At 33.5% G+C, this 26,696-nt stretch overlaps 1 protein-coding gene across 6 annotated transcripts in view; it reads left to right on the forward strand.

Annotated features, from left to right (window-relative positions):
* LOC136033985 (transcription factor AP-2-epsilon-like) overlaps positions 1-26,696 on the forward strand; it is a 168,162-nt gene that overhangs the window by 104,027 nt on the left and 37,439 nt on the right. For 4 of the 6 annotated variants that reach the window (XM_065715020.1, XM_065715018.1, XM_065715023.1 and 1 more), the window contains exons 4-6: positions 1,164-1,334; positions 7,693-7,753; positions 14,421-14,634. In XM_065715020.1, the coding sequence (XP_065571092.1) occupies positions 1,164-1,334; positions 7,693-7,753; positions 14,421-14,634 (446 nt within the window). The remainder of the gene's footprint in view (positions 1-1,163; positions 1,335-7,692; positions 7,754-14,420; positions 14,635-26,696) is intronic. The other 2 variants (XM_065715019.1, XM_065715022.1) reach the window with 1 other exon arrangement.

Raw genomic sequence — 26,696 nt, forward strand, 5'->3', positions numbered from 1 at the left:
GCAAATGTAAGATGTTTTTCATTCTACAATTTTTTAGATTTTTTCTTCCTATTTTATCACTATTCTTATTTTTCCTTCTATCCTTATTGTTATTTCACTGAAAATCAAAAGCCCGCAAATGACAATATTGAACCCACTTTTCAATTTTTTTTCAGGTGTTTCTCTTCTTTTTTCGCTCTCTCTAATTCTACTTTCTTTTCCCAGTAATTCAACATTTTTTTTTCTCATCGCATCTGTTAGCGTCTACTAAATATAGCATGATGAATTGTGCTGATTCATAACGCCTTCAAACCTTTTTATTCTTTTTCTTCCTTCCTGTTTATTCGTTATCCCTATTTTGTCTTCCGTCCGCATTGTAATTTAGATGAAAATCGAAAGTCTAGTGAATAGTCTACTAATCTTAGATAACTTATCTTTCCATTTGCCTCTCACTAGTGTTCTTCTTTTTGTTACCGTTTATAAGTCTTCAATCTTTTGTCAGTTTCTTGTCCACCATTATTTTCTGTTTATAACACAATAAGTTAAACATACAGATGTTAAGCATAGTTATTTTCATTTTTTATTGTTCTCCCATGTTGACCTCTTGTTTTTTGTTATTTCTGTTTCCAGGCATTGAAAAATGCTCAACATTATTTCAGACACGAGGTTGCCCCAATTCAGAGCTATTATTTGACATTGGCAAATGGTTATTTATACCCTACCTATGAAACAAAATACGAACGGTCGATTGGTCGAGCCCACGTTCCTAAATGTTACTTGAGTCACACAAAATAAAATAAAAAAACATTATATATTAGTTGAAGTCGATCCACTTACTTTTATTTTCAAGGAATGGTAATGAAGATATCGGAAAAATGAAAATTTTGGATTGAATTTACTTATAATCACTGCCAACTGTGCCTTCTACTTCATTTTAATAAAAATTACATTTAAAAATAAAAAAAAATAATTGTAACCGTTAGATTATTTATTTGAAATTTTGTACCACAAACACCTATTCTGTATCACCCCCTGCCTATTCCAGTTAGATCTTGTGCATATAGTAGAATAATATGTTATCCATAATTAACGTTAAATGTTTTAGCTAACTTCGTTGTCGTAGGACTTAAAATTTCTTTGTGGAATCGAAAACAATTTTTTTCCAACAGTTGACCTTACAACAGTTTTACTTGCAGGGTAATGTACATGCCACAGCCACATTTACGTATGACCCAAATCGTAGAGAGTATATGCGGCGGCCGGATGTACTTGTGGCATCTGGTCACGTCACCATAGATGGGGAAACACTGGTGATTCCTGCCCAATTACCTTCCCATGGTATGGACGACGGACAGGTAATTTTTTTTTTTTTTATTGATTATCCGTAACTGACAAAAGCGATAGGGAATTTCGTTACCCTCGCCTTGTGATCATTTCTGTACATAGAAGTATTAAACTTAGTAGTCGGTAATTCTTATATCAAAATTATGGCCTGTTCCAGTTCATGGATCAGGTTGGATATAACATCCCTGTTGTAAGAAGTGTCACATAGCACATTTTGAATTACTGTGTCTGAACTTTAATGGCTGGTTAGATATGGAAACATATGGCCCTTTTGGGATTGAGTTCAACCATCATAAAAAAGTCTTCAAGTCTTGGAAACTATAATCTTCGCAATAATTGATTAAATACTTTATCGTCAGCTAGAGAATAAGGGTCATGTTTTTGTCCTGGGGATAAATAATTCTGGTTAATGTTAAAAAAGTCTCAAAAATTGACAAATCTTATCCCCCCCCTTCTCGCAAAAGAAAAAAAGCCATGATTTATGACCCCAGTTCCAGAACTAATAGCATTTGTCTCCTGTAGAAATTTCGATGTTTGATAAAACATGACTGACTAAATTTAAAAAGAACCAAAGTTGAAATTAATTTTTCAAAGGTCATTGCCTTATTTTAAAATTAAAATGAAAATTCGCCAGCCATTCTTTGCAGAACAAAGGATAATTGATCTAATCAGATCTCAAAGCGCAATGACTATAGTTGACATGTGAAAAAAAAAGTTTTGTCCCATGTTTATTAGGTCCTAAGATGATTATATTCAACCTTTAAAGGCTTAGAAAAAACAATATCTAATAAAATCGTTACATCCAAGTTCAAAAGGTCGTATCTGCAACTCGAAATAATTTTTATTTCACGTTCAACTGTTCAAAAAAAAAACCTTCATCTTATTAAAACATTGAAACGGATTAAAAGTTCTATTGTTTACTTATTTGAAAATTGATGTTCTTCTCTAAAAGTAGGCGAAAGATATCAACTTTGTATCGTGGCGTCATTACAGACACAAAAAATAGATGGTGGGACCAAGTACCCATGAATACAATCTGAAAGGTGGAACTTTTATTTGGAGGGAGGGGCAAGCGAGAAAGTAAGCAAAAAGGTAAAAAAAAAAAAAGGTAAAGGATACGGCATTAGACTTAACAGTCCTTACCGGCGGTGCTGATCTCCGTTTCTTGGCCCTTCAGCCAGGGAGTGCAATGGGGGGTTGGGGGCCAGCCATCCTGTGCTTTCGCATACCCTTCCTGTTTACCTTCCCCAGATTTCTCCAGGTACCCAATTAGAGCTGGGTCGACTCTGGCTAAGCTTACAGGGTCACACCACTGACCCCCGTCCCAAACCGAAGAATTGGGTACACTGGGATTCGAAGCAAAAAGGGGCAAATTAAAATGAAATTTATAGACTAAGTTATAAAACATTTGTTTTTGGTCCCTGGATCTGGGAGGACTTTGCTTATTGGTGCCAATAATCACTTAGAACACAAACCCAACAGTGGCTCTAACTCAAAAAAATATTAGGATGAAGGCAAGGTTTTTTGTATTTTCTAAAATGAAGTCACGGAAAAGTATTTTATAGAAGGCAGGGAGCGTGCGTTCGTTTTGTTTCAGTTTTTTTTTCAGTAGAAATGCCCAAAAAAAATGTTCCAAGGCTATAGGGTAATCATCCCTCCTGCTTCCGATTGGTACTCCTGAAATCAAGATTCCACTTATAGTTTGGAGATAATAGTTTGTATTAAAATCGAATAGTTGTGGGCATCAAGCCATGGCTAATTGTAGAAAAAGCCAAGACGTATAGTCCAATTGAGTGAGAGGCAAATCTGGCGTTAACCCCCCTAATTAGAATTGTATAAAAATGATGTTAGTTCATTTGCTAATAGATACGTCTATCTATTATCCGTCCATGCGTCATTCCTAACAGTTTATTGGAGCTTTGGGTGGAATCTAGTCATGTCACTGTATTCACTATAAACTTGTATTTCTAAGGGTATCAATAACTGATTTTTCGTCAGAAACACTAGGTTAGTGATAGTGTCCAATTTCACATATTTATGACTCTGGATTAATACCAAATTGCTGTTTCAAGATTTCAAGGTAATTTTTAGACAAAATATTAAAACGTGAATATTTATTTATAAAGTGTATTATTTTAAATATATTTTAAAATACATTCGAGCTCCTTGTCAAATAGAAAAATTACTTTCAGTAGTTGAAATGAATTTTTCTGAATTTCATTTTGAAAAAATAATGAAAAAAGGGGAATATTTTTTAACGTATCAAAGAGAGAGAAAATAATTGAATTTATCAAGTCGGAGCTTATACAAGCATATGGGTCGTAAAAATTTGGAAAAAACATGGAATTCCATTTTTAATGGAAAACGTACATAGGAAGTTATGTAGTTTTGGAGGTAGTGGGTGACTAATTGAAAATGAAAAAAAGGAGGGTGAGTGGAAAATCAGCCAAAAATAGATGACATCAAAGGAATATCAAAGCACAGAAGGTACATTTGTCTTTGTGAATAAGATTAAAGTCATAATTCTTGATAAGATTAAAGTCTAAAGTCATAATAACTAGATTTGCTTGTTTATTTTCATTGTTCGACATCGCAGCACTAACACAATTGTGGTACTGCCCTAAAAACTTCATAGCTCAAAAAATCTTCGGAAATTGCAGTTTTTATGTGGGATCAAACTTTAAAAAGTTTGTATTTTTTGCTCTTGGTAATTTAATCCCCAATCCTTTGAATAACGGCTGACAAAAGGATTATTAATTTAGCAAAAGATAAGCCCTTCTGTCCACAAAGACTTGTAACTTTTTATGTGTGGCTTTGGCAAGATTCGGAAGCTGAAATTCAAATTAAATTCAGTTTCACATTGGCATAAGCACATACGTAAACAGATTAATATGCAATTAGATGTATTATGATATTGTTCAACTGTCATGTATTTGACACATAAACGTTATGAGAATATTAGCGAAAGATGTACAATTCAGGGTTGAAACTCTTGGGTAACGCCTAGACACGGGGTGGATTTTAACATAGGTAATTATCGGTTATCATACCCTGATTTGCATTTGTTGCGGGCAGTTTTGGTAATTTAGTTTGATTCTGTGTCATGTCTTAAAATTTTTCATGAGTTGTTGGGAAATATTCTCTACAAACGACTTATTTTCGAAACACAGTGGAACAAACAAGAGTTAGATTTAGAATAAACGAAATTCAAATAAAACCAAATTTTAGGATTTTTCTGTTTGCCATGAATATAAATAATGTATTTCAAAAAAAAAATCGTAAATGCAATAATTTAAAGGCTAGTAGGAAAAAAATAGATTGAAGAAAGTAATAGAAAAAGTAAAAATAAAAAGTAGATGATTTGTAAGAAACATCACGTTACGTTTTCTAAAAAGTTCTTCTAAGATAAAAAAAAAAACGCTTGTAAGATATATAAACAGGGTTGTCAATCCACGATAATGTAGGGGAAGGGAGGAAAATGTAATTTTTCGTAATTTGATGGAGTGATAGTTTTTTTTTGTTTATTTCAATGAAAATACTAAACAAATATTTTCAAAGGTAGGGGGACGGGGTCAATAATGTATCGTTTCGGTATGCACCTCAGCCAACTGTCTGTGCCACCAGTTGTACACATAAACTTACAATGCTTTTATTGAGGATAACCTTGTAAAAAGCATAAGTTGTAGTACCTTCAGTCAATAAAATAGGTAGTTAAGTAGGAAGATGTATACCATCTCTTTTATTGATGATGTTTATTTGTTCAATACTAAAGATTCTTAATTTCGTGCGTTTAAAAATGATTTAAGTGAAACAAATACGCCAACCGGCAGAAATCACATAGGTTAAAGTACCGAGAACAATGAAAATGAAATGTGATTTTGTCAATTGGTCGTTTAGAAACATACAAAATCATATATGGCTTAAAAAATAGGAAAAATAGCGAGAGTCAAATAAAAAAAAAATACTTAAGTAAAAAATAAGCAAAAAAATGTCACCAGATACATTAAAAAGCTTTGCTCTACTAAAGAACTACTAAAGAAGTTGCTGCTTTAGGAATAAACATGTTGTCAATTTTTGAATTTTCACGGATGAAAAACGTTGTCGAATTTAACTAATTGATTTGCTTGTTTATTTTCACGGTTCACCACAGCAACACTGATGAAACTGTCACATTGCCCTGAAACTTAAAATTTTGGGAAAAAATCCTAAAAAATCGAAGTTTTCAGATATGAATAGGCTCGACCTAGGATAGGCCCAGAAGATAAAAGTGTTTCTATTTTAGTGTCCTTGGTGCTTTAGGGATGTCTCCCTTTCTAAAAATAGAAAAAAAGTATTTGCACTCATTATCAATCACGATAAAAAAAAATCGCAACATATGATCAAGACAAGAATTAAATAAAAAAATGTAAAAGAAAATGGCTTGGATCAATCTTTCACAAACATGGTGCAAAACATCAATAAGATATGAAAAAATTAAATAGTTGGCTATTATGAAAATTTTATCATCTGAAAAATATGGTTGCGTTAAAATTCAAGCACTTATTCATACAAATATTTTGTTTGTCCATAGTTGGGAAGGGTATAGTATTTTCTAAATCAGCAGAAAAGGACCGGGTCCTTCCCCAGTACTACAGGTATTTTTAGTGAACTGTTAAATGTCGATATACTAAAATTGTATATGAGTGATAACTGCCTTGTTTTTAACAAGAATATGTTAAATTATCATAGAATATGATAAGAAAAAAGCACCTGAAAATCTTGTCTTGGCCAAACCTCGTCCAATTCTTTAAAAAAGATTTAATAGTAAAAATATTGCATCATATTTACTACCATTGATATCATATCGCCACAAATAAATCTTTCAAAGGCTATTGAAAGCTTCAATGCAGTAACCCATGAAAAGCATACTATCTTCTAATTAAAAGTGTAGTTAAGAAATCCCACAAATAGAATTTATCTATCGACAGTTCAATAGCGAAAATTCAAGCACCTGGCCCTGCTATATCCCTGATGCGATTCAATAATAAACTATAACTAATAAATTGGTTTCCAAAGTGCTTATTTTTAAAGTAAGCTAATGAAGCCACTTTTTGAGTGTTAATTTATGAGATATGGTGTCAGTAGTTTAAACCTTGTGGGAGCTCCTTTTTTTACTGAACTTTTTCTTATTATAGTTAATATATAGGTTCAATTTTCTAGTTCTTTGAACTTTCAGTGTGAGACAATAGTTGTTGGATTTGCGCCAATAGTGTTGAATTAATGTTTTTAATGACGCAAAAAGGAATTGGCTCTACAGGGGGTCCAGGATAGTACAGCCGTCGAGAATCAGAAGACGGTAAATGTAAAATCAGATTTGGATCAAATAGCAAAAATTAATAGTCTTTTTAACTTGTTTCAAGTTCTGTTTCTCTTTTTTTCTCTTCTTTATTTTCAAGTTCACTGTTTTTAATTACGAATTGGACTTAATGAAAAGCCGTGTTGTAAAATACTAATGACTTAAAACTAAATTATTTGACAGGTAACATATATAATTTAATATAAAATAAATCTATTTTATGTAATTATAAAATATAAATTTAATAAAATATAAGATCCGTCTTAGGTCTATTCATACCTGAAAGACTTGTTTTTTTTTTACATTTTTGTTTTTTGCTGTTTGAAAATTATGAAGTTTTTAAGGCACTAGGACAGTTTCGCCAGTGTTGCCATTGTGAACCATTAATATAAATAAGCACAGCTGATTAGTTAAATTTGACATAGCTTTCTGTCTGTATAAAATTCAAACGTTAACAATACCTTCAAAGGAAAGTTACACCTTCTTAAGTGGTTAGGAGCCAAAATTTTTAGCTGTTTTTTTGCTGATTTTTCAACCATGTTTCTTTTTTGTAATTCGACGGACCCTAGTAACAAAAACTGCATGACTGCAAATGGGGGTATTTTTGATTAAAAATGAATTCTCAATTTTTTCCTATTTTTGATGACATGTATTGTCGTGTAACTTTTCAATTAACAATTCATAAAATCCTATTTAATTTTTACTGTTACTTGTACTTGAACGACTAAAAAAGACAATTAGATGGAAACATTTTTAAGTTGGGTTTGTGGTATTAAATGAATTATGGTAACCCTGGGTTAAGTCCGAACTAAGGCTTCTTCGTCCATCGTAGAAAAAATGGTTGTTGAATCCTTGTAAACAACTAATCACTGTTGCTTGAACAATTGGTTGCTTAATCATTAATCATTCGGATCTCATCCAAAAATCTTGTTGCGTTGAACATGATTTTAATTTATTAAGCAATCTCTCATAAGGAGCATATTCTTTGTCAATATCGAATATCTGATAATGTTCCTTTTCATCTCTTTTTTTAGAATGTTGATGGGGATGGCGGCTTCATGCAAGGAGAATTAGCGCTAGTCAAAAAAGAATATGGTAAGTTTCATTTTTCATTTTTTTTTTCGCAGTATTAAGATTTTGAACAATTGGTTAGATAAAACCTTGCTTTCTAAAAAAAAAAAAAAAAAAAAAAAAAAAAAAAAAAAAAAAAAAAAACAGCTGCTGTACATCAAGCTGTTCTGGTCTCAAGGCCGTCTCCAAGGGGGTGGGTTTGACCCCCCTTCCTCCGCACTTTTGACCGACTCGTAAGACTAATAATGGTTTGGTACTTGTGTATTATTCGGTACACACTTGAGAATGGGGACTTATAGATAATAACCGGTTTTTTGGCCGGGATTATCCGAAGAAAATTAGCTTAGGCTCAATTGAAATATTGGTTGTAGGTTTATTTTTGTTTAATATTTATTATATAGAGATGGCATTTCAATGTGGTTAGGTTAGGTATTATAATCCGTTTTGTGCCCCCCCCCCCTCACACACACCATAATTCTTTGTTGTAGTTTTCGTAATTTTGTTACAAAAGTATTTTCTTTCCGTCATATTTCGGTATATTTCATTATGATTAACCTAACTTCATTTCTTGTATGTGTACCGAATAATAAACAAGTACAAAAGTTTTTCTTGTAAACCCTAGTAAAGTTTTTTTAAGTTTCATTTTTTCGCAGTATTAAGATTTTTTTGGCAATGCCGAAAGACTAATTCGTCTTTGTCTTACTTGCAAGTTTTGTCTTACCTGCATATAATTCCAAGAAAAAGAAAAAATTTAGGAAGCTTGCAAACGCAATGAGCTCAGTAATTCGAAAGACTTTATGTGACATATATTTCGTCAAAGGGTATTTAACCCACCCTAATTAAACACAATAGGCTTGACCGACTAGTCCATTCCATCTATGTCGTATTTAGTTGGGTTGAAGTCTTTACCGAAGAGGGGGGGGGGGGTTAAGTCTTTTTTTGTGAAATTGGAAATAGCTAGAATTTTAATTTTTGACATCAAATTCTGCTCTTATCTTGATGACTAGATACAAAAAGAACACCTTTATACAAACAACTTTACGTGTATTTTGTTATTTTAGTATGAGTCGGACAAAAATTAACGATGGGGATCTAAATAGCTAACCCTCTCCCCCGTGGACACGATAATTTCGCTTTTTAAGGGGGGATTGAAATGAAATCGGACGCAATGGGGAAAATGTAGAGGAAGTTGCAATTGTAATTGAATAATGGCAACCCAACCAGCGTTTAAAATCGATTTTAATGATTAAATTTTTCGTGTTATTATAACAAATACTATTATTGCCTCTTCGCTGTACATTTAAGCCAACATAGGTCGATGTACTGGCAGTAAATACTTCGTTAAGCCATCGCATTTTAGCAAAAAAAAAGAAGGGCAAACTTGTTTTACGATTTGACAGTTTAAGAAAGGGCTAGTTTTAAATTATTGCATTTTTCACAGGTTTATAATAAATCCAATTTTGGTTTTTTTTTCCTTGTGATAAAATAAACTTGTATTTCTCAAGGTCTCATTAGAGATTCAAATGTCACATGTTTCTTTCTTTCTCAATCTTATAACAACGTTAAACCTAACCTTTTCGTAGGCTCGTTTCAAGCAAGTACGTGGGATTTTTTGAGGGGGGGGATGAAAATACTATTTGATAATTCGAATGGGAAGTGCCCATAAATCCGGAATGTTTAGGATCCTCCCTTTGTTGCTTAAGTCCCTAGCTTTTCACTTTATAATAAATCGTTATTTTATTTTTAGTAGTAATATTATGTTTGACCATATTAATAATTCAGTTTTGCGTAGCTTTTGACAATGGGTTTGGACATTTGCTTTTTCCTTTTTTTTTTAGTAGGTTCATTCACAAAGAGATATACCTGATGCAGAGGTTTAAGGCGTTTTCCTAAACTGAGTTACCGTTAAAGATAATTAATTATTTGTTATTACTTCTTTTTTGTTCCAAGACATTAGATAAAACAATAAGCGATTTGTATTGCTGCAAGTTCAAGTCGGGCTCCTGAGCCAAGCAGGGGCAGATCCAGGGGGCGGGGTGCGCAGTACAATAATAATCCAGGGGGTGGGGTGTGTAGTACAATTCTCCTTTTAAAACCCAGTTTTTTTGTCTTACACTTTTTCTGGGCATCTGTGATTCTTACTTCAAGGACTTTGAAACTGTACTGATTATCCTTTTGACAAACCTGCGAAAAATCCAGCATAACAACAGCAACGAGGGAATAATAAAAGTAATAATAATAAATAAAACTATTAGAATAATAATATATAATAAATAAATTATCGTGATTATTAATAAAAAGCAACAGTACTATATTATTGATATTAAAAGTTTCTTAATGTAATTATTATAAATAAAGTGATACTAAAATACCAATAATTATAATAACAAAAAGCCTTTCTTCCGAGAGAGGGCATCTTTGCCAAAATATTCTGTAACTTAGATTTGGAGTTCATTTTTGGTCCCAACAACTTGTATATTGTGCCCTTTAGAAAACTGGGTTTATTACGCATAATTATAAGCAATTTGTAGTGCTTCAAGTTCAGGTCCGGCTACTACGTTAGCCCTTTTTATGCATCTTGTATGTTTTAGAGGTTAAATCTGTTATCTGTCAATCCAGACTGAAGGTGATAGTAAATAATTAATGATGCTTGAGTTCTGGAAGTCAACCGTAGTTGGCGGCTTTCAACCCTTTTATAATAATATTAATCTGATCGGATAGTTGAGATAAAAAAATATTCACCTTGTGCCTAAATTTCTTTGTTTTATTTTGGCTACGTATTGACAAAGTTCGATAATTAGCTGTCGAAGGCTACATTCTAGAAGAGTTCGAATTCGGCGCTTGCTCTTCCAAGCTCTACAAAATCACTGAGTTGTATGATGAACGTGTCCGCCCGAAGAAATACTATGAGTATTCTAAAAAAAAAACTTTCAAAAATTCAAAATAAAAAAAAACTCAAAACTTTTTATTCTTTTTACTGGTTTTCACAAACAAGTGAGGCTTTAGAAAGACGAGACTATTGGCTTACGAAAATTGCATTAGTCATAAACCAATGAAATTAAAGCATACCTTTTTTTCATGTGTCTGACGTTAGTCAAATCTCGTTGCTAGCTAAGCCTTGCCTAATCTCATTGTGATTGAGGCTAAACCACAGAGAAACAGAGGGACTATTTGTAAAAAACCTTTTCATTCCAAAACTTTGCTCTTGACTGGCTCTTCACTTCATACAGAGAAGAACCAATAAGGTGGAATATAACTTTTCTCTTTTTTATGGCTTATGGCTTACAATTTCACACAGAAAACCAATCCAACTACTGAAAGATGAGGCTATTTTCGCCTCTAGAAATTGCGCTTCTCATTAACTACTACTACTACGGATAACTTACTGCAGCACCAGGCCGCCTGAGGCCAACACAGCTACGCACGCTCCTCCTCCAACCTAATCTATTTAAAGCCTCCCTCTTTACACCTTCCCAGGAAGTTCCCATTTCCTTTATATCTGTCATAAATCTTCCCATTTCCTTTAAATTCTTTACGACATCTTCCCAACGGAGACAAGGACGACCTGCTTTTCGTGTAGCCCCAGACGGTTGGCTAAAAAGGACAATCTTCGGCAATCTGTAATCCTTCATCCGCAGAACGTGGCCTAGCCATCTCAACCTTTCTTTCATTATAGCCCTAGAAAGCGGGATTAAACTACATTTATCGTACAACCTACTGTTTGAAATACGGTCAGTCAGCCGGGTACCCAGCCACTTCTCCTTAAGGAATAATGCGATTGGATTACAAAATGTGTCACAGTCGTAAGCTTTTAGAGTTAGGAAAGTAATATTCCTACTACTCTTTGACTAAAAGAGGTCCGACATTTATGCGATCGTCATTATTTTCTTCCAGTCATATTACCGGGAATTTCTCCGCAATTTGTCTTCCTTAAAAGGGAACTAAAATACTTTGTACTAATTCTTTAATAAGATAGCAAATTACCAACTTGGAATGGAGATCAGCAGTTGGTCTCAAATTCTTGCTTTGTTTTTCAGGCGTGTGAAATTACCTTAATAATCTATAGTAAAGAAATTATTTATTATTCAAAGGCTTTGCTGGTGTTCTTATAGATCATATTTTGCTCTTTTTATTTAAGATATCCCGTTGTTTCTGTTTGGGAGATAGGTGGCATGTCTTGAATCCTAATTGGGTTACACAGGTTGAATTGTTTCGAGAAATTCATTAATTCCTTTTATTCGGATTTCATTGTTTATATTAATTTACACAATGGTTACAAAAAAAAAATAAATTATGCAAATACTTCCGTAACATTTAAAAAGTTTACTGAGAAAGAAATTGAATGCGAAGTCGATCCTATTAGAAGCTAATCGGGTCAAGTCCACTTCGTGCATTTTAGAGGTTTTAGTGTTGAGATACTTGATTCAATCTTAAGCTTCCTGTCATCAAACCAGGTGTGGTATAAAACTACATAAACAATCCATATCGTACTTTCTGATTGCCGCCACGAACCATACATCTACATAATTTCATAAAACTTATTATTCTTTACCAATACCTGCATAAAATTAAAATTGGCCTCTTTTAAAATGTAGCTAAAACATTCGGGGTCAAGCACACTAAAAATCAAAAGTTATGGCTTTTTTTCTTCAGATGATTAATACATTAAAATCGTACCCAGAAATTGATCTTCTTTTTGATTTTTTTCCTAAGATTGTCTTGCTACGGACTTCGGCAAGTTTGCCTGAGAACGATTCATATTTACCCATTTTATGGAAATGCTAAGTGTAATTTAAATTCTAACGGTAATAATAGTTAGTGATATAAATTTTACGGTGATAAAGAAGTTGGAAAGAATGGGTAGTTGGGGTATGGAGCGTAGAGATCGTTTTATTTAATTTATTCTTTAGCTTAGAATTGAGGGTTTGTTTTGCTTTTTAATTTTACATTGAAGAGATTTGTTGCATCATCGCCCAGGCATACTTTTAATGTTCATAAATATCTTTGAAATTTAAATCAATTTAAAAACAAACATAAACCATATTTGATCGTTCTCTGTGGTTTCCTGAGTCACATAGTGAGTGGGAGGGAAGGAGGTTACAAAACTAAATTAACGTCTTATTGCGGGTAATAATCCCTGGTTTGTTGAAGTATTTGACGTCTTGGGAAGAGGTTTGCTGAAACCTAGGCCGTATCCAGGTGGATTGAGCCCTCCCCTTTCGAACTGTTTGTCCGGCTCGTAAACTCAATGAGATGCCTGTAAACAAGTTTTGAACCGTTTTTTAAAAGTTTTTTTTGGACTGGGCAACTTGGGCCACCGTTTTTGGTACCAGGGTTGGCAATTTGAACACTTTGTGTGAAATGCGCACTTTTTTACGTAATAGGGGAGACGAAGAGTGAAAATTACTCTTTTTGAGTGTCAATTTTCATTCGCTTTAAGCGACAGTAGTTGGGATATTCGTCAAGAGTGTATTTAACCTAAGGAACAGAGTTGCCAACTTGCACATTTTTCGTATTAAATGCACTCTTTTTTTACCTTAGAGGGGAAACAGAAAAGCGGATGCACAAATTTTTTGACTTGCACTCTTTTTTGGCCTTCAGTTGCACTCTTTTTAGACATTGCCAGTTGGCAACCCTGTTTGGAACCCCACGTGGATTGCCACACTTGGAATTCTGGGCACGTGCCACCTGGTTTGTGGGATTTCTGAAAGTTATCTGGTCTTCAAACCTACTTTTTTCAATCTTACAATGAATTGTTTTTGTTCAGTGACAATTGAAATGTTGCAAGCCGTGCCTCAAAAAACCCAGTATAATGGAAATTATTTTAGGCTTACAGAATGGGCCCAAAGATTCAAAATAAGCTAACAGCTTTGCAGTATGTAAGAAAAACATTTCAAATCGAGACTTGTTTTTACTCAGAACTATTTGCTTCCTATAGCAAATTGTGGATTTAATTAAACTTGGAACTATCGCACCTTAAATTTCTTCAATTATCTTTATTTAAAGAATATCTTGGGATTGGTAACGTTCTTCCTTCCATGAAGCCGTGTTCTGGGATCCTCTTGAAATTTTGATCATGTCTACACAAAACACGCATTTTTTTTGGGGGGGGGGCGATTTTGAGTCACTCTCCTTTAAAATCTTTCGTGACACACTTTTAATACAGTATTTTACCTCCTTTGTATTTATTACCATTCCAACACCCCTAAGGAAGTAAGCACTTACCAGAATGATACCTCATATTTTGGTAAGTCGGTATTAACCAGTTAAGGACCAGTCAGAGTTGTCAGAGTGAAAACTCAACATTGTTTAAGCCTAAATTTTAGCATGGCTTGTCCCTCCTTCGGTGTATAAAGACGGTAGTAAGTAAGAATCAAGTGAAACTTAATACTCCCTTAAAAGGCTTTTATGAGAGAATTGTAGTACGGTATTACATCTTCTCCTTATTTTAAAACTTTGTTACCTTAAACGAGGTAATTACCTGCTAGAATGGCATGCATGACATCAGTGTCATGCATGACACAACACATGACATCATGTGGTGCATGACAGCCAGTGTATTATTTCCAGCAATGAACACCATGATAAGCACCAGCTGGTGAATTTTACCAGTTTAGGCCTATCGTCATTTGCTGCACAGATTTAAAACTTAAAAATCGTGTGCCACTTTTTAACGAAGCTATGTTTTCAGAAGCCAACAATAATCATGATGAACACCAACTGGTGGCTAAAGATATGATGGCACCTATTATAGTGTCACCAACAGATGTCTTCTGCAGCGTTCCGGGTCGTCTTTCTTTATTGTCTTCCACATCCAAATACAAGGTCACTGTTGGTGAAGTTCAGAGGAGGCTGTCTCCTCCTGAGTGCCTCAATGCCTCTCTTTTGGGCGGTGTCTTAAGAAGGTCAGTCTTGCGTGCATTTCCATTATTCCATATCACTATCAAATGACTAGGTACTTTGAAAAAGAGGGAAACCAGTCAAAACGACTCTGCAAAAAAAAAAAAAAAAAAAACACGTAGGAACAATGCTTCTATAAATTGTAAAAAATAAAACAAAACAAACCGTTGTTTCATTCCATTTGGGCAATTATTTGGACAAGACAGCAGATTTTTTAGCTTCCGAACTTTTTGAAATTTGTTGATACTAATTAAAGGTAAACCAATAGTTGGTTTTCAGTGATATTGCATTATTGGATTACCGAAAACAGTTTTTATTTTCACAGAATCTTCTAATTATCTTGAGATTCAAATAAGCTATAGGATCTCGGAATCGGCCAATCGACGAGAGTGTATCTTGTCTAATGAGATAATTACAATTAAGCTTTTGAAAAAATACGTCACATAAAGCTGATCCAGAAATCTGGAAAAGATTAATTTTTTTTTCATAGTCACCGAAATGTCGTGAAGATTTCTTAAAGTTTGTTAACCCAACACCTATAATTGAGTTTAGTTCAAAAACAGTTTTTACAAAAATGTACTTTTTCTTGGAGGCTGGGACTATCCTTTTGCTCCACTTTGTTTCAGTGCTGTACGTTTTTGCTCCACTAGACCTTGGAAATTTTGATTTTTCAATTTCGATGTAAATATTTTTGGTTTTTCTGTTTTAATGGCAATAACTGTCTCCATTAAGTCAAGTTTTAACTGCTATGTTCTTATTTATTGCAAAAGAAAAACACAGTCCATCATTACAAACATACCCTGTAATTTAGCCCAATTTTATAAATTAAAAAATACAAAGCTTGACTTTTCCATTTCGCTAAGCGTAGCATGCCAAATAATAATACAAGAATTTAATTTTATTGACGGACATACCCAGTAACTTCAATGAATATCCCATATTGGTAGATCTGTGTCGGCTGTTTTTTCTTCAATAGTTAATTCTGTATTTGATAGTATGTTCTAGGAATCCATAGCAAATTGAAATTAACCATGGCAGAATTGGTAATAAGTCATTTATTTCCTTTTTTGAGACTACTAATTTCGCCATAAGTTCCAGTAGCAGTAATTACTACCCAACAGAAGTTATTCCTCTTTTTATTGTACCACTTGAATAGGTTTTTTTTTACTACCTAAAGACCAGCCTATCTTGTATAATTTAAAACTTTTATTAACATAAATACATTTATTTATTGTTTAAGAAAGTAAGTATTGGTACATGTCTTGCCTTTTAATTATGGCGGGTAGTTGTATTTATTCTACTGTTCTTAACGTAGAAGGCGCATCTCAAGTCTGTTCATATTTTTACATTTTTGTGTGTTATGAATATCCATAATTATATTCTAGTGTGCATTTTACCATATTAGAAAAGTGTTAGAAAACACGTTTTAACCATGTCAGATAATGTATACACCTTGTCAGAAAAATATTCTGCAGTAGATGAAGTGTTGTTGATATTTATACTACAGTACTTACCATGAAATGTGTAGTGTTATGCATACATGAACATATTTCGGAGGGGGGATATTGTGGGATGGGGGTAAAATACCCCAAAGGAAGGTAAACTACATGGAAAAAACTAAAGAATTATAAGTTGAACCGTAAAAATGTTTAGATTTTGGAGGTGGACATGGGCCTAAAGGCTTCTATTCTCCCAACGTGTCCCATGGAGTAGCTCAGTTATTCCATGTTTTTTTTTGTAGCAGAACTTAGCTTATTCCGTTAGCTCATTTTATTCCGTTTTTTGTAGCAAAACTCAGTTTGAAATGAACTAAAATTTATGTAGCAGATCTCAGTTAGAAAGGACCTAAAGCTTTTGTAGCAGAACTCAGTCAGAAATGACCTAAAATTTCTGTAGCAAAACTCAATTAGAAATGACCTAAACTTATGTAGCAGAACTCAGTCAAAAATAACCTAAAATTTATGTAGCAGAACTCAGTTACAGATGACATAAAATTTCTGTATCAGAACTCAGTTAGAAATGGCCTAAAATTTATGTAGCAGAACTCAGTAAGAAATAACCTAAAATTTCGGTAGCAGAACTCAGTTAGAAATGACCTAAAATTCCTGTAACAGAACTAAGTAGATTTCTGACGTACAGGCTAGTTTGCAATGGGTATGGAATAACTAAGAAACATAAGAAGTATAACCGAGTATGCATAAAAATATTGACGAACTCACTAATTGTTACCGAAATTATATAATTCGCTTAATTTTGTGTTTTTGTCCCCTCCAAATAAGAAAATGTATGTGTATGTACGTGGCATAAGTTTGTACGGATGGGTGGTCTAACTCTTAGAACAGTGCCAACTTATGCTTAATTTATGCTCTTTATGCTTAAGAACATATACTTATGTAAAGCCCTTTTGATTTCATTGTAGTGGTTGGGGCTAAGAACCACTGTCTGATTCGTTGAGTACTGATACTACTATTACTGACCTTTCGCTGCTGTGCCAGGCCCCTTGCGTCTATTTTAACGCAAATGGGCACTCCTCCATCCCACTATGTTTAGAGCTTCGTTCTTTACTCCCCACATGAAGGTGGCCCTCCCCTAAGTCTTTTCTTATGGCTTCTTCCGACCCCCTGCGTGGATGTCCTTCATTTCATTTGGTCTCATCTGGATTGCCAAATGGGCAATTTTTCATCCTCCATCCAAAAACAAATTTCTTTTTTTTTATTCCATTTTGCAAACAGAGTAGCAAATTAAAAAACATTTACTCCTTAACTAGTTTAAGAATTTATCAAGTTTTTTTTTTTTTTTTTTAGTGGACGGATCGGGCGTTTTGTAACTCAAAAAGCTTTATGTGATGCTTTGTGTGAAAGGGGTATTTATGCCCAACCTATTTAATAGAATACGAAAAGCTGCATTCCTAAATCTTTTTTGGGCCTCTGCACAGTTAGGAGGTTCTAAGTTTCGTTCTAAATGTGCAATTTTGGGAGTCCACACTTTCGTTCGAAATACATCGTTTCTGATTCTTATCTTTTATATCTTTTTTACATATGCAATTTTTCTATATCTTTCATTTCGATCTGACGTCATTTTTAAGGGTATTCAGGATTTATTTTGGAATTTCAATAGATTTGTTTTCGCAAAAAAACTTACTAATACGACTAACTGGAACAATAGTTATCGTTTCTGCATCAGCTTCAAATGACAACTTTTTCTCAAGTTTTTTTTCAAAACGTGTTTTAAACTTCTGGTTACTATGGGCCAATGTAGGCTCCTTCCTATGTTGCAGCTATTGCTGCAGCCAGGATAGAACCCATCTTTTCCACGCCTTTTTTATGTAAACTGCAGGAATAGTTAACTTGAACTTTTAACATAATCTCTTTATCATTTCTTAAAGGCTAGACATAAAAAACTTACACGTTTTTGTAAATAAACACTGAAATATAAACATGTACATCCAACTATTCGTCAATAACAGTAAAAAAAAAAAATGTAATATTTTTGACAGTTTTTCCCTCCTTTGTAATATTTATAATGAGCAACAAATCGCCTTTTGAATTATTGCAGCCGACTGTTTAAAAAAAAGGCAGACCTTTTATTCAAAAAATCTTAGGGGATAAGAAGACGTGACCTTGCTCACGAGTCATTGCATTTTGCTGTCATTATTTCCATAATCCGTTACAAATCAATTCTACTATGCCCACCTTCATTTACTCCGCTGGTTTCTTCTACCCTGTCAGTTAGTTAAAGTTGCAGTAATGATCATTAATGGTAAGTTAAAATACGATTGAACAGGTGGTTATTCTGGATAAGCCATTATAAAAGGCGTGAAAAATGGAATTTAGTTGAAAATAGGTTTTAAAAACTGCTAAATGCTTATTAAAATCGGCTATAATAAGATTCCAGGGGTTTTCTCGCACGAGCAAATTTAATTCAACCCTTTTCCGCTTTTCTACTGATTTAAGGAGTTATCAGACGATTAGTTTAGTGATTTATTTCAAGGGTTGTTTGGGTTTTCTATATGATATTTAGAATGATGGACAAACGCCAGAAAAGTTAAATATGAAAAATGAATACTTAGGATTGCTTAAACTGTAACTCAAACTTCTCTTGGATTTTTTTTTACACTCCTGATACGGGATACTCAATGTTTTTTTAAGAAAAAACATAGGGCGATTGGTCTCTTAAATTTTGAAAGAACCTTTTTTGTCATTGATTTCCCCCTATCTCTTGTAACAACAAAAAAGTCTTTATTTCTAAATATAAACTCTGAAAAATTCTTTTTTCTTATTATTGACTGAAAATCACCACGAAGAACAAGAGAAATGGATGAGATAAAGTAAAATAATATAAAAAAAAATATAGCTTATTTTCATTCAGGGTGTTATCAAAACCCGAAAAAGAGGCGCTTTAGACTACAGTTTTTCTTGGGTGAGTTTTCAGACCAATCTTGAAAGGGGACATCCACCCCAACCTTATGAGTTGGTATTATTTGTTTATAAAATAAAGCTTCCTTTTAGAAAGGCAAGAAACTTCAGGAGTTGGGTTTTAATGATGCTGATAATGGGGCAGTATTCTATTAGCCCAAAGAGTTATTGCCTTCCCTAAATTTTTGTAAGAATACATTTTTTGGTGTATTCACTAGAAAATTGTCCCTTCTAGATTTTGAACATAGCCTACTATTTTTTATCTTCGTTTAAAAAAAAGTAATGAAAAGAAACCCTGTCTCAATTACACTTTCGTAAATTGGCACCTCTGTTGGTTAAAATACGCTTTTCTTCTTTCAATCTTTTCAACTAAAATTAGTTTTAAAAGCTTTTCTTTAGGGTATATAATGTTATTAACTCAGTGGCGGTAATTTAAAAGGTTGGACGTTATAAAACTTGAAATTGACCGGAGATCAGAGAACTTTAGAAAATAGCTTTTGGGTTTTTCGTCTTTTATTAACGAACAACTGTATGTAGGAGGAGGGTTTTCGTCTGCTGGTGTATCAGGTCAAGTTGTTGATTTTTGAAAGACACTATCACTTTCAAGAAATTCCATTTTCAAGAAACTCCATTCCACTTTCAAGAAATTCCATTTTTTTCAACAGTTTCAAGAATTTCACACATTTCATATTTTCAAGTATGATTTAACTTAAAATTAAATAAAAAAACAAGTTATTTAACTGAAAGTAAGGAGCGACATTAAAATTTTAAACGAACAGAAATTACTTCGTATATGAAAGGGGCTGCTTCCTCATCAACGCCCCGCTCTTTACGCTAAGGTTTGACTCTTTCTCTCAACTATACTTTCTAAAACAGTAAAAAACTGTTCATTGTAGTAGACCGCTCAAAGCGACTGACGTTTTCGTCTGGCCCTCTAGCAGGTCAAATTTGCACACTAATAATTTTACTATTGAGACAGGTGATAAAGGTAGATATAACGTATTTTTGAAGAAACATCAGTGGATTGTCTTGAGAACCAATCTAGACAAAGGAAAATAGATAATACCAATTTTAGCCTTTTCTCATCTCCACGGTAACCTCCCTGAGCCCCTTAATATTTCATTGTCTTTTACCACTGGTAAAACTAATTATCACCTTCGTAATATGAGTCATATTCAAACCCCTTTTACTACATTCGTAAAGTCAGACAATCCTGTAACAGTAAGTCACACTGTATGGACTATGATGCCCCAATTAACCACTCGTTTAGCTTCTTAAAAAACTGTTGATTTTTTTCGCCTATCTCTAATTTAATCTTTTTTGTTTTATAATTCTATATTAATTATATAAACAAGTAAAAACTTTGGTGGCACAGTAGATTAAAGCAGAGCCCGAGGTTCAATTCCTGCTGTCGCAAGGTTGGGCGAGATGTTTTTTTGACCTGTCCCTTTAAAAAGAATATAGGAACTGAGTAAGGCAACTTTTGGTGGTCTTAATAAAATAAATAAACGTAAAATAAAAAATTAAACAAATTAGTAAATAAAAATAAATAAATAAATGAAATAATTAAAAAAATTAAAACATAAGTAAAATTAAAATCGTAAACGTTAAGTTAAAAACGTTAAATTAGAAACGTAAAACAAGTAATGAAAAAAAGAAAAAAACTTCATTAGACTCTTCATGTAGGCTTTTCAGACCGAACAAAGTGATCAGTGATCAACACATAGAAGGTGTTGCTTGTTTACCTTCTGAAAAAAAAAACGGTTGGAAATTTTTTGGCTTCTTTCTAAATTAATTTTTTCTTGTTTTATAATTTTATTTTAATTATAATAACAAGCAAAAACCTCTTGTGGCATAGTGGATTAATATTCTGCTTGGCAATAAGTACCCCGGGGTATTCTAGAATTCCAAGCCTGATAATTATAAACCTGATAAGATGGGCTTTAAATCTAAGTTTGCTAAACAGAAGTCACATAACATCTTTTGAATTCCTGCATACGGACTAATTAAAAGAAGTACAATTTCTGGGATCAAAGAATGCTTTCAGAATACGCTATTCATTTCTTTCAAAAGGGAGTACCAAGTTCAAGACTACGACAGGTGAAAAGGGTTATAAACAACAATCCCTAAATTGGCTATTTCACTTGCAGATTACCTTCAAGTCCAAATTGCCTTGTTTTGATTTTAAACGTTCAGAAATTGGCAGTTTCTTGTGGTTTCAACCAAAGAAAATTACTGTATGACTTCGGAATAAATTGTTGGTCTTCTTGTTTTTCAGAATCGAATGATTTTAAATTATTTCTTCGAATAATTATGTTCATCATGATAGATGCAAATAGCCCAGGTTTAGATGGTATCACAGTGTTTCTTCAAAGAGGGGGGGGGGGGTGATGTTATAAGTGTTTGTAAGCAGCGATATGCTAAAAATTTAACTTCTTAGATTATTTTCATTATTTTCCTGGGATTTGTGGATTGCAATTGAACAGGACACAGCTATCAGGGGGGTGTGGGGAGGGGGTCTTCTGATCTACCTTTCAAGTTTCAGATTTCATGGCTTACCATATATTTTGTATATAATTTGCCTGTTTCGGGAATTTTTACTAATAAGCCCTCCTTCCGGAAATGCAAGGTTCCCTTCCGAAAAAATATGTTGCATATCTGACTTGAACGGTTCTTAGGAAAGGGATCACTGGCTATATGGAGACATAAAAATTCTCTAGATATACCTATATTTACCTTATCAGTAACTACAACTGCAAGGCTGATAATTTTGTAGCCTATACTAGTTATATATGCAGGAATTTATGTGAATAGGGACGGGGGTCAGATTTTTCAAAGAGCTAATAAGGGGCAATTTATATAAAAACGGGAAATGTGAAAATCTGAAAATTTCAAGTCGCCACCTAGGCTCCTTTTTGTACTTACCTATCCAGTTGAAATTGAACATAAAGTTCTTTTATTCAAAGTGAAGAGTGAATATAATTGAAACTTAAGGGATAAAAAATGTTGTTACGGTTTGAACTCCAAACTTTCCAAAATCAAATAGGGACAGCAATGGTAACATTTCGTTATGTTCAAGCGTAATTATAGACCTATCTACTCTTTCTTCTCTTAACTATTTTTGTTAGCAGGTTATTCAATTTCTTTTATATATGATTTTTTTTGTTCAAAAGTTTAAAATTCACAATTAGCCTGTTCATTATAGGTTTTGGAATTTCCATCTTCCGGTTAATTAGCAATCGAAAATCGTATAGAATCTGTTTGGAATTTTCTCTCAATTTCTTATTTCTCTGCTCTCTTGCTTCGGTTTTGTCCATCCCATATTTATTCCCTAAGTTCCAATTGGTCAGCCCTCCGGCGAATAAGATGTAAAATTCCCCTCTGGCTAACAGCTCAAAGTATCTCATTTCCGGGGAAAATAGTCCCGGGAAAAGCAGCTTCAGGCTAATTGGGAAAAGAGACCTAAAGAGATGGAACGTGGAGAACATTTTTCGAATTCTCGTAAAATGAAGATTTTAAGTGTAAATATTTCGAGATTTTAGACGAAATCTTTTAAGTAAAATCAACAGATTACAACATTATTTTTCGTTATTTTTATTTATTATTTGTTATCGTCCTCATCTTAAAATAGCTAATTACTCGAGAATACATTGGGTTCGTTCCAGAAGGTAATTCATTTAACGATAATTGATTATTTATTTCTATTTGTTGTCCAAAATGTCAGATAATGTGAGAAATCATTAATTCTTTTTTCTGTAAGTTAAGAAAGAACTAAAGGGGCTAATTTTTATAAGGCAAGCAAATGGATCAGTCACTTTCTAAAGTAATACTTAGTCACTTTCTTTCAGTCACATAATAGGCTAAACGAAATAGTTAAGTCTTTTTTTTGTAAGTTAAGAAAGAAACTAAAATGTAAGTTCAGAAAGAGCCAAAGGGGTTAATTTTTATTAAGTGATCATATTAACCAGTCATGTACGCAGAAGGTAGGGTGATGGTTTTTAGGACCTGTTCTCTGCTCTGAATGTTTTTTATTTCTCTGATTCTGTATTATATTATTTATATCACTCGTCTATTTTTCATATATATATATATATATATATATATATATATATATATATATATATATATATATATATATATATATATATATATATATATATATATATATATACAGAAAGGGAGCAAAAGAAAAAGGACCTACGAGCAATTAGCAACAGTGGTTTATCTAGCACAAAGTAGAAATTCCTACAAATAAGCTTTGAATAAAAAGGGTACTTTCTATTCATTGTGAATAAGCAGCAATTGTTTTATCTATAGTAAATAATTATACACTACTTGCAAATAAATTTTTCTATGATGCTTCCCATTTTTCTTAAGTTAAACTATAAATTCATATTTAGGAAAACTTTGTACCAGTATATGTCAAGTATTTATGTAAACATGAAATGATTTATCAAAGCCGGATGGATTTGGAAGTACCTGTTTCCCAAAATTAATATATGCATCCAAATTAGTTGTAATTATAGAGGCGCTTCTGAAGAAGGAAGTCTGGCTCTTAAATTGTTTCAAAAAGCTAAGTAAAGTTTGGGTTTCATGTAATTATAAATTCTTTTTTTTCAGTAAAATGAAGGGTTGTAAAATTTACAATTTAGTCGTTTTATTCAAAGAGATGGAAAATGACAGGGATTGTAATAATGATAATATAAAAAGAATAATAAAGAGACCGACTTATTTCAAAGTGCAAGTAAAAATAAAGATTTAGTTATTTAATAATCTGTAATATTGTTTTATAAGCTGTGATTATACTTAAAAGCTGAGTTTTATTTAAAAATGATGGCTCAAATACACTTTTATTAGGAACTCTGTGATACAATTCAATGTATTTTACATTCTATAAACATAACATATACATATAAACATAAACACTTCTCGCAGTCATAAAATTTCATTACCATTTTGTTTTCATTGTAAATTTTGTTCAAAGTTAATACCTAAACCTTAGTTTTTAGTTATAGTACTTATCAGCGTTGTCAAATCACGAAAATGTAGGAGGGGGAGGTAAAGTTTTTTTCTAAGATACCAAAAGGTGTTTTTCGTAAAAGAGGGAAGAATGGGGGGATTTTTTATGTTGAAAATACAATAAAAGGTATTTTTGGGGAGAAATTGTCCCACCTCCCCACTAAATAGGTGTCTTTTATATTCGATAGCCTGCCATTGAATCAAACGTTTGAGCAGAAAAACTTTGGTCATATATTGTAAGCACATTATAAAGATCTAAGCAAACAAGTAAATTGAAACAAGTCAATAACTCAGTTACTTAGGGCAAGAACCGTTTTGGGACCAAGGGTAATAATTTTTGTTTGGGGGGGGTACAAATTTTTTAAAGCACATTGAAATTTGTTTTTATGAACTTTGGTTGCGTTTTTACGAGTCAGGCAGATTTTTTTTTGGGGGGGGGGGAGAGGATGTGGTAAAAGTCTAGTTTAGTGACTTATTGCTATCTTGGAAAGGGGTTAGGTTAGGAAAATGAAACTTTCAGGGATGAGTCTAAAGGCTAAAGTATGTCCCGGGAAAGTATCTTGAAGTACCTACCCCCACTCTCTCTCCCTCTAGAGGGTCCTGACTTTTGATGACCTTTAAAAATATGTGTTATAAAAGTGAAACCTTGCAAAATAGATCTTCCGCTTGAATGAAGTACAACAAAATTATTTTCAGCTTCACAACTTTGCTCAATCCCAATTTATAAGGTTCTAAAGACATGCAACTACATTTCCTAAATTTTGAAAAAAAAAAAATTGATATGGCTCATAATTCTACTCAAATAACAGGAATTGCATTTTGAGAACTAAAGGCAGAGAAAAAGCAACTGATAATTAAAACTTAAGGTAAAATGTTGTTTTGTCAAAATTTCAATAGGTCATGCATTCCTGTCATGCAGGCGAATTTCAGGGCCCTCTAGAGGTAGAAGGAGTGGAGGTGGGTACTTGAAAATACCTTCCTGGGATATACTTTAGCCTGTTGACCCATCCTCGAAAGTTTCATTTTCTTAACCTAACCCCTTTCTGAGATAGCAAGAAGTCACTAAACTAGAATTTTACCGTGGATGTTCCAACCCCGACCCCAGCCCCCCCTAGATACGGCCTTGATTGGGAACTTTTTTTGACGGGCAAGAATCAGGGCTTGATATGGAATCTAACTAGTGCATGGGTGGATAGATGTATAGAGCGTTTTCAATCAGCCAATTTTCAATCAGCCTCCTCAAAATTTTCAATCGGCCTCCTCTGTGTTTTTATTCTTGGCTGTCCTCGATCTATCGTTCCTTCGAGTATAATTTTTTGGGAAAAATAAGGAACCATTCTCTTGACCTTCCGAAATCACCGTTTTTGATGCCGTTTGATTTATTTGTGATTTTGCCAATAAACACGTTGTAAGATATTAAGTTTCGTCCTCCAATTGACACTTCTACTCCGGTGCCAAGCAGGTGAAATCCCTGCTGCTTATAGTTACCAGTTTTAATTGAGATCCAGCTACGTCCTTCTTATAAATGCAGAAAACGCCCTTCCCTCACAAAGGTTTGATCGAGCTGGGGGCCCCGACATCATAACTGTAGCTGTTGATCTGTAGCTGTTGATCTGTAGCTGTTGATCTGTAGCTGTTGGCTTTGTAGAATGAATTCAGCAAGCCCGCCTAATGATTAGTCATATGACCAGATATATTGAAATCCTCTAGTTCCCTGACACAAAGGTTGTGGTAGAGATATTCTATAAAAAACACAACTATGAGCCTAGCTCTTAGTTCTGACCAAGTTTGGTGAGGTTGCGACTTATCTTTTTAGTAGATTGTCCATGACAAGAATTTGTTGAACCCCCCTTCATCCTCCCCAAAAAGATATTGAATTGATCACAAACTTTGAGAAGGCAAAAATATGATGTTAACTGTTACTACTGACCAAATTTTGTTGTTTTTCAACAACCCCTTTTCGTAGATACCCTGCTGAATTAAATTTAGGTCCTACCCCCTTCCTTTTAAAAGGCCCCATATTGGTCTTGGACACTCTCAAAGCACAACTAGAAAGTTATCTACTGTGATACGGTTCCTCATGCGGCCACTTAAGTATTCACACTATTTTAGAGATAAGAAGTTTCCGTTAAAAAAACCGCTTGCTTTAATAACCACACAAAAATTTTCCAATAGGTTTTCTGAGAAGCACATTTTGAGGTTACACGTACAAAAAAAAGATTTAAAATTCTCCTGAACCGGTTGCAATTCCATGGTTGTCAAACGCTTGATTAATAATCAAAAATTATTATAATCAAAAAGTGGTTCCTACTGTTAAAAGAGTACTTGAGAACAGATGTTTACAATCTAAAGAACAACCATGTCAGTCTTAGAATAGTAACTTCAATAGATTGATCGCGATAGTTTTAATACCCACTAGGGTGCCATCGATTTGTCCAGTATTGTGGCCTCACGTAGCGACAATAAAGATGAACGTGTTGTGTCTAACTTTTCCATCAAGCTATTTCAAAAGATTCTGGCTTTTGTCTTCTTGAGTGGAATTTCTATGATCTGATACGGTATTCAATATGATACATTAGGTTGGTGGCCTGTAAGCTACATTTAGGATGAGTTCACGCTAATTTACTGAAATT

The sequence above is a fragment of the Artemia franciscana genome, chromosome 12, assembly GCF_032884065.1.
Source record: "Artemia franciscana chromosome 12, ASM3288406v1, whole genome shotgun sequence".
In the NCBI taxonomy this organism is placed as follows: domain Eukaryota; kingdom Metazoa; phylum Arthropoda; class Branchiopoda; order Anostraca; family Artemiidae; genus Artemia; species Artemia franciscana.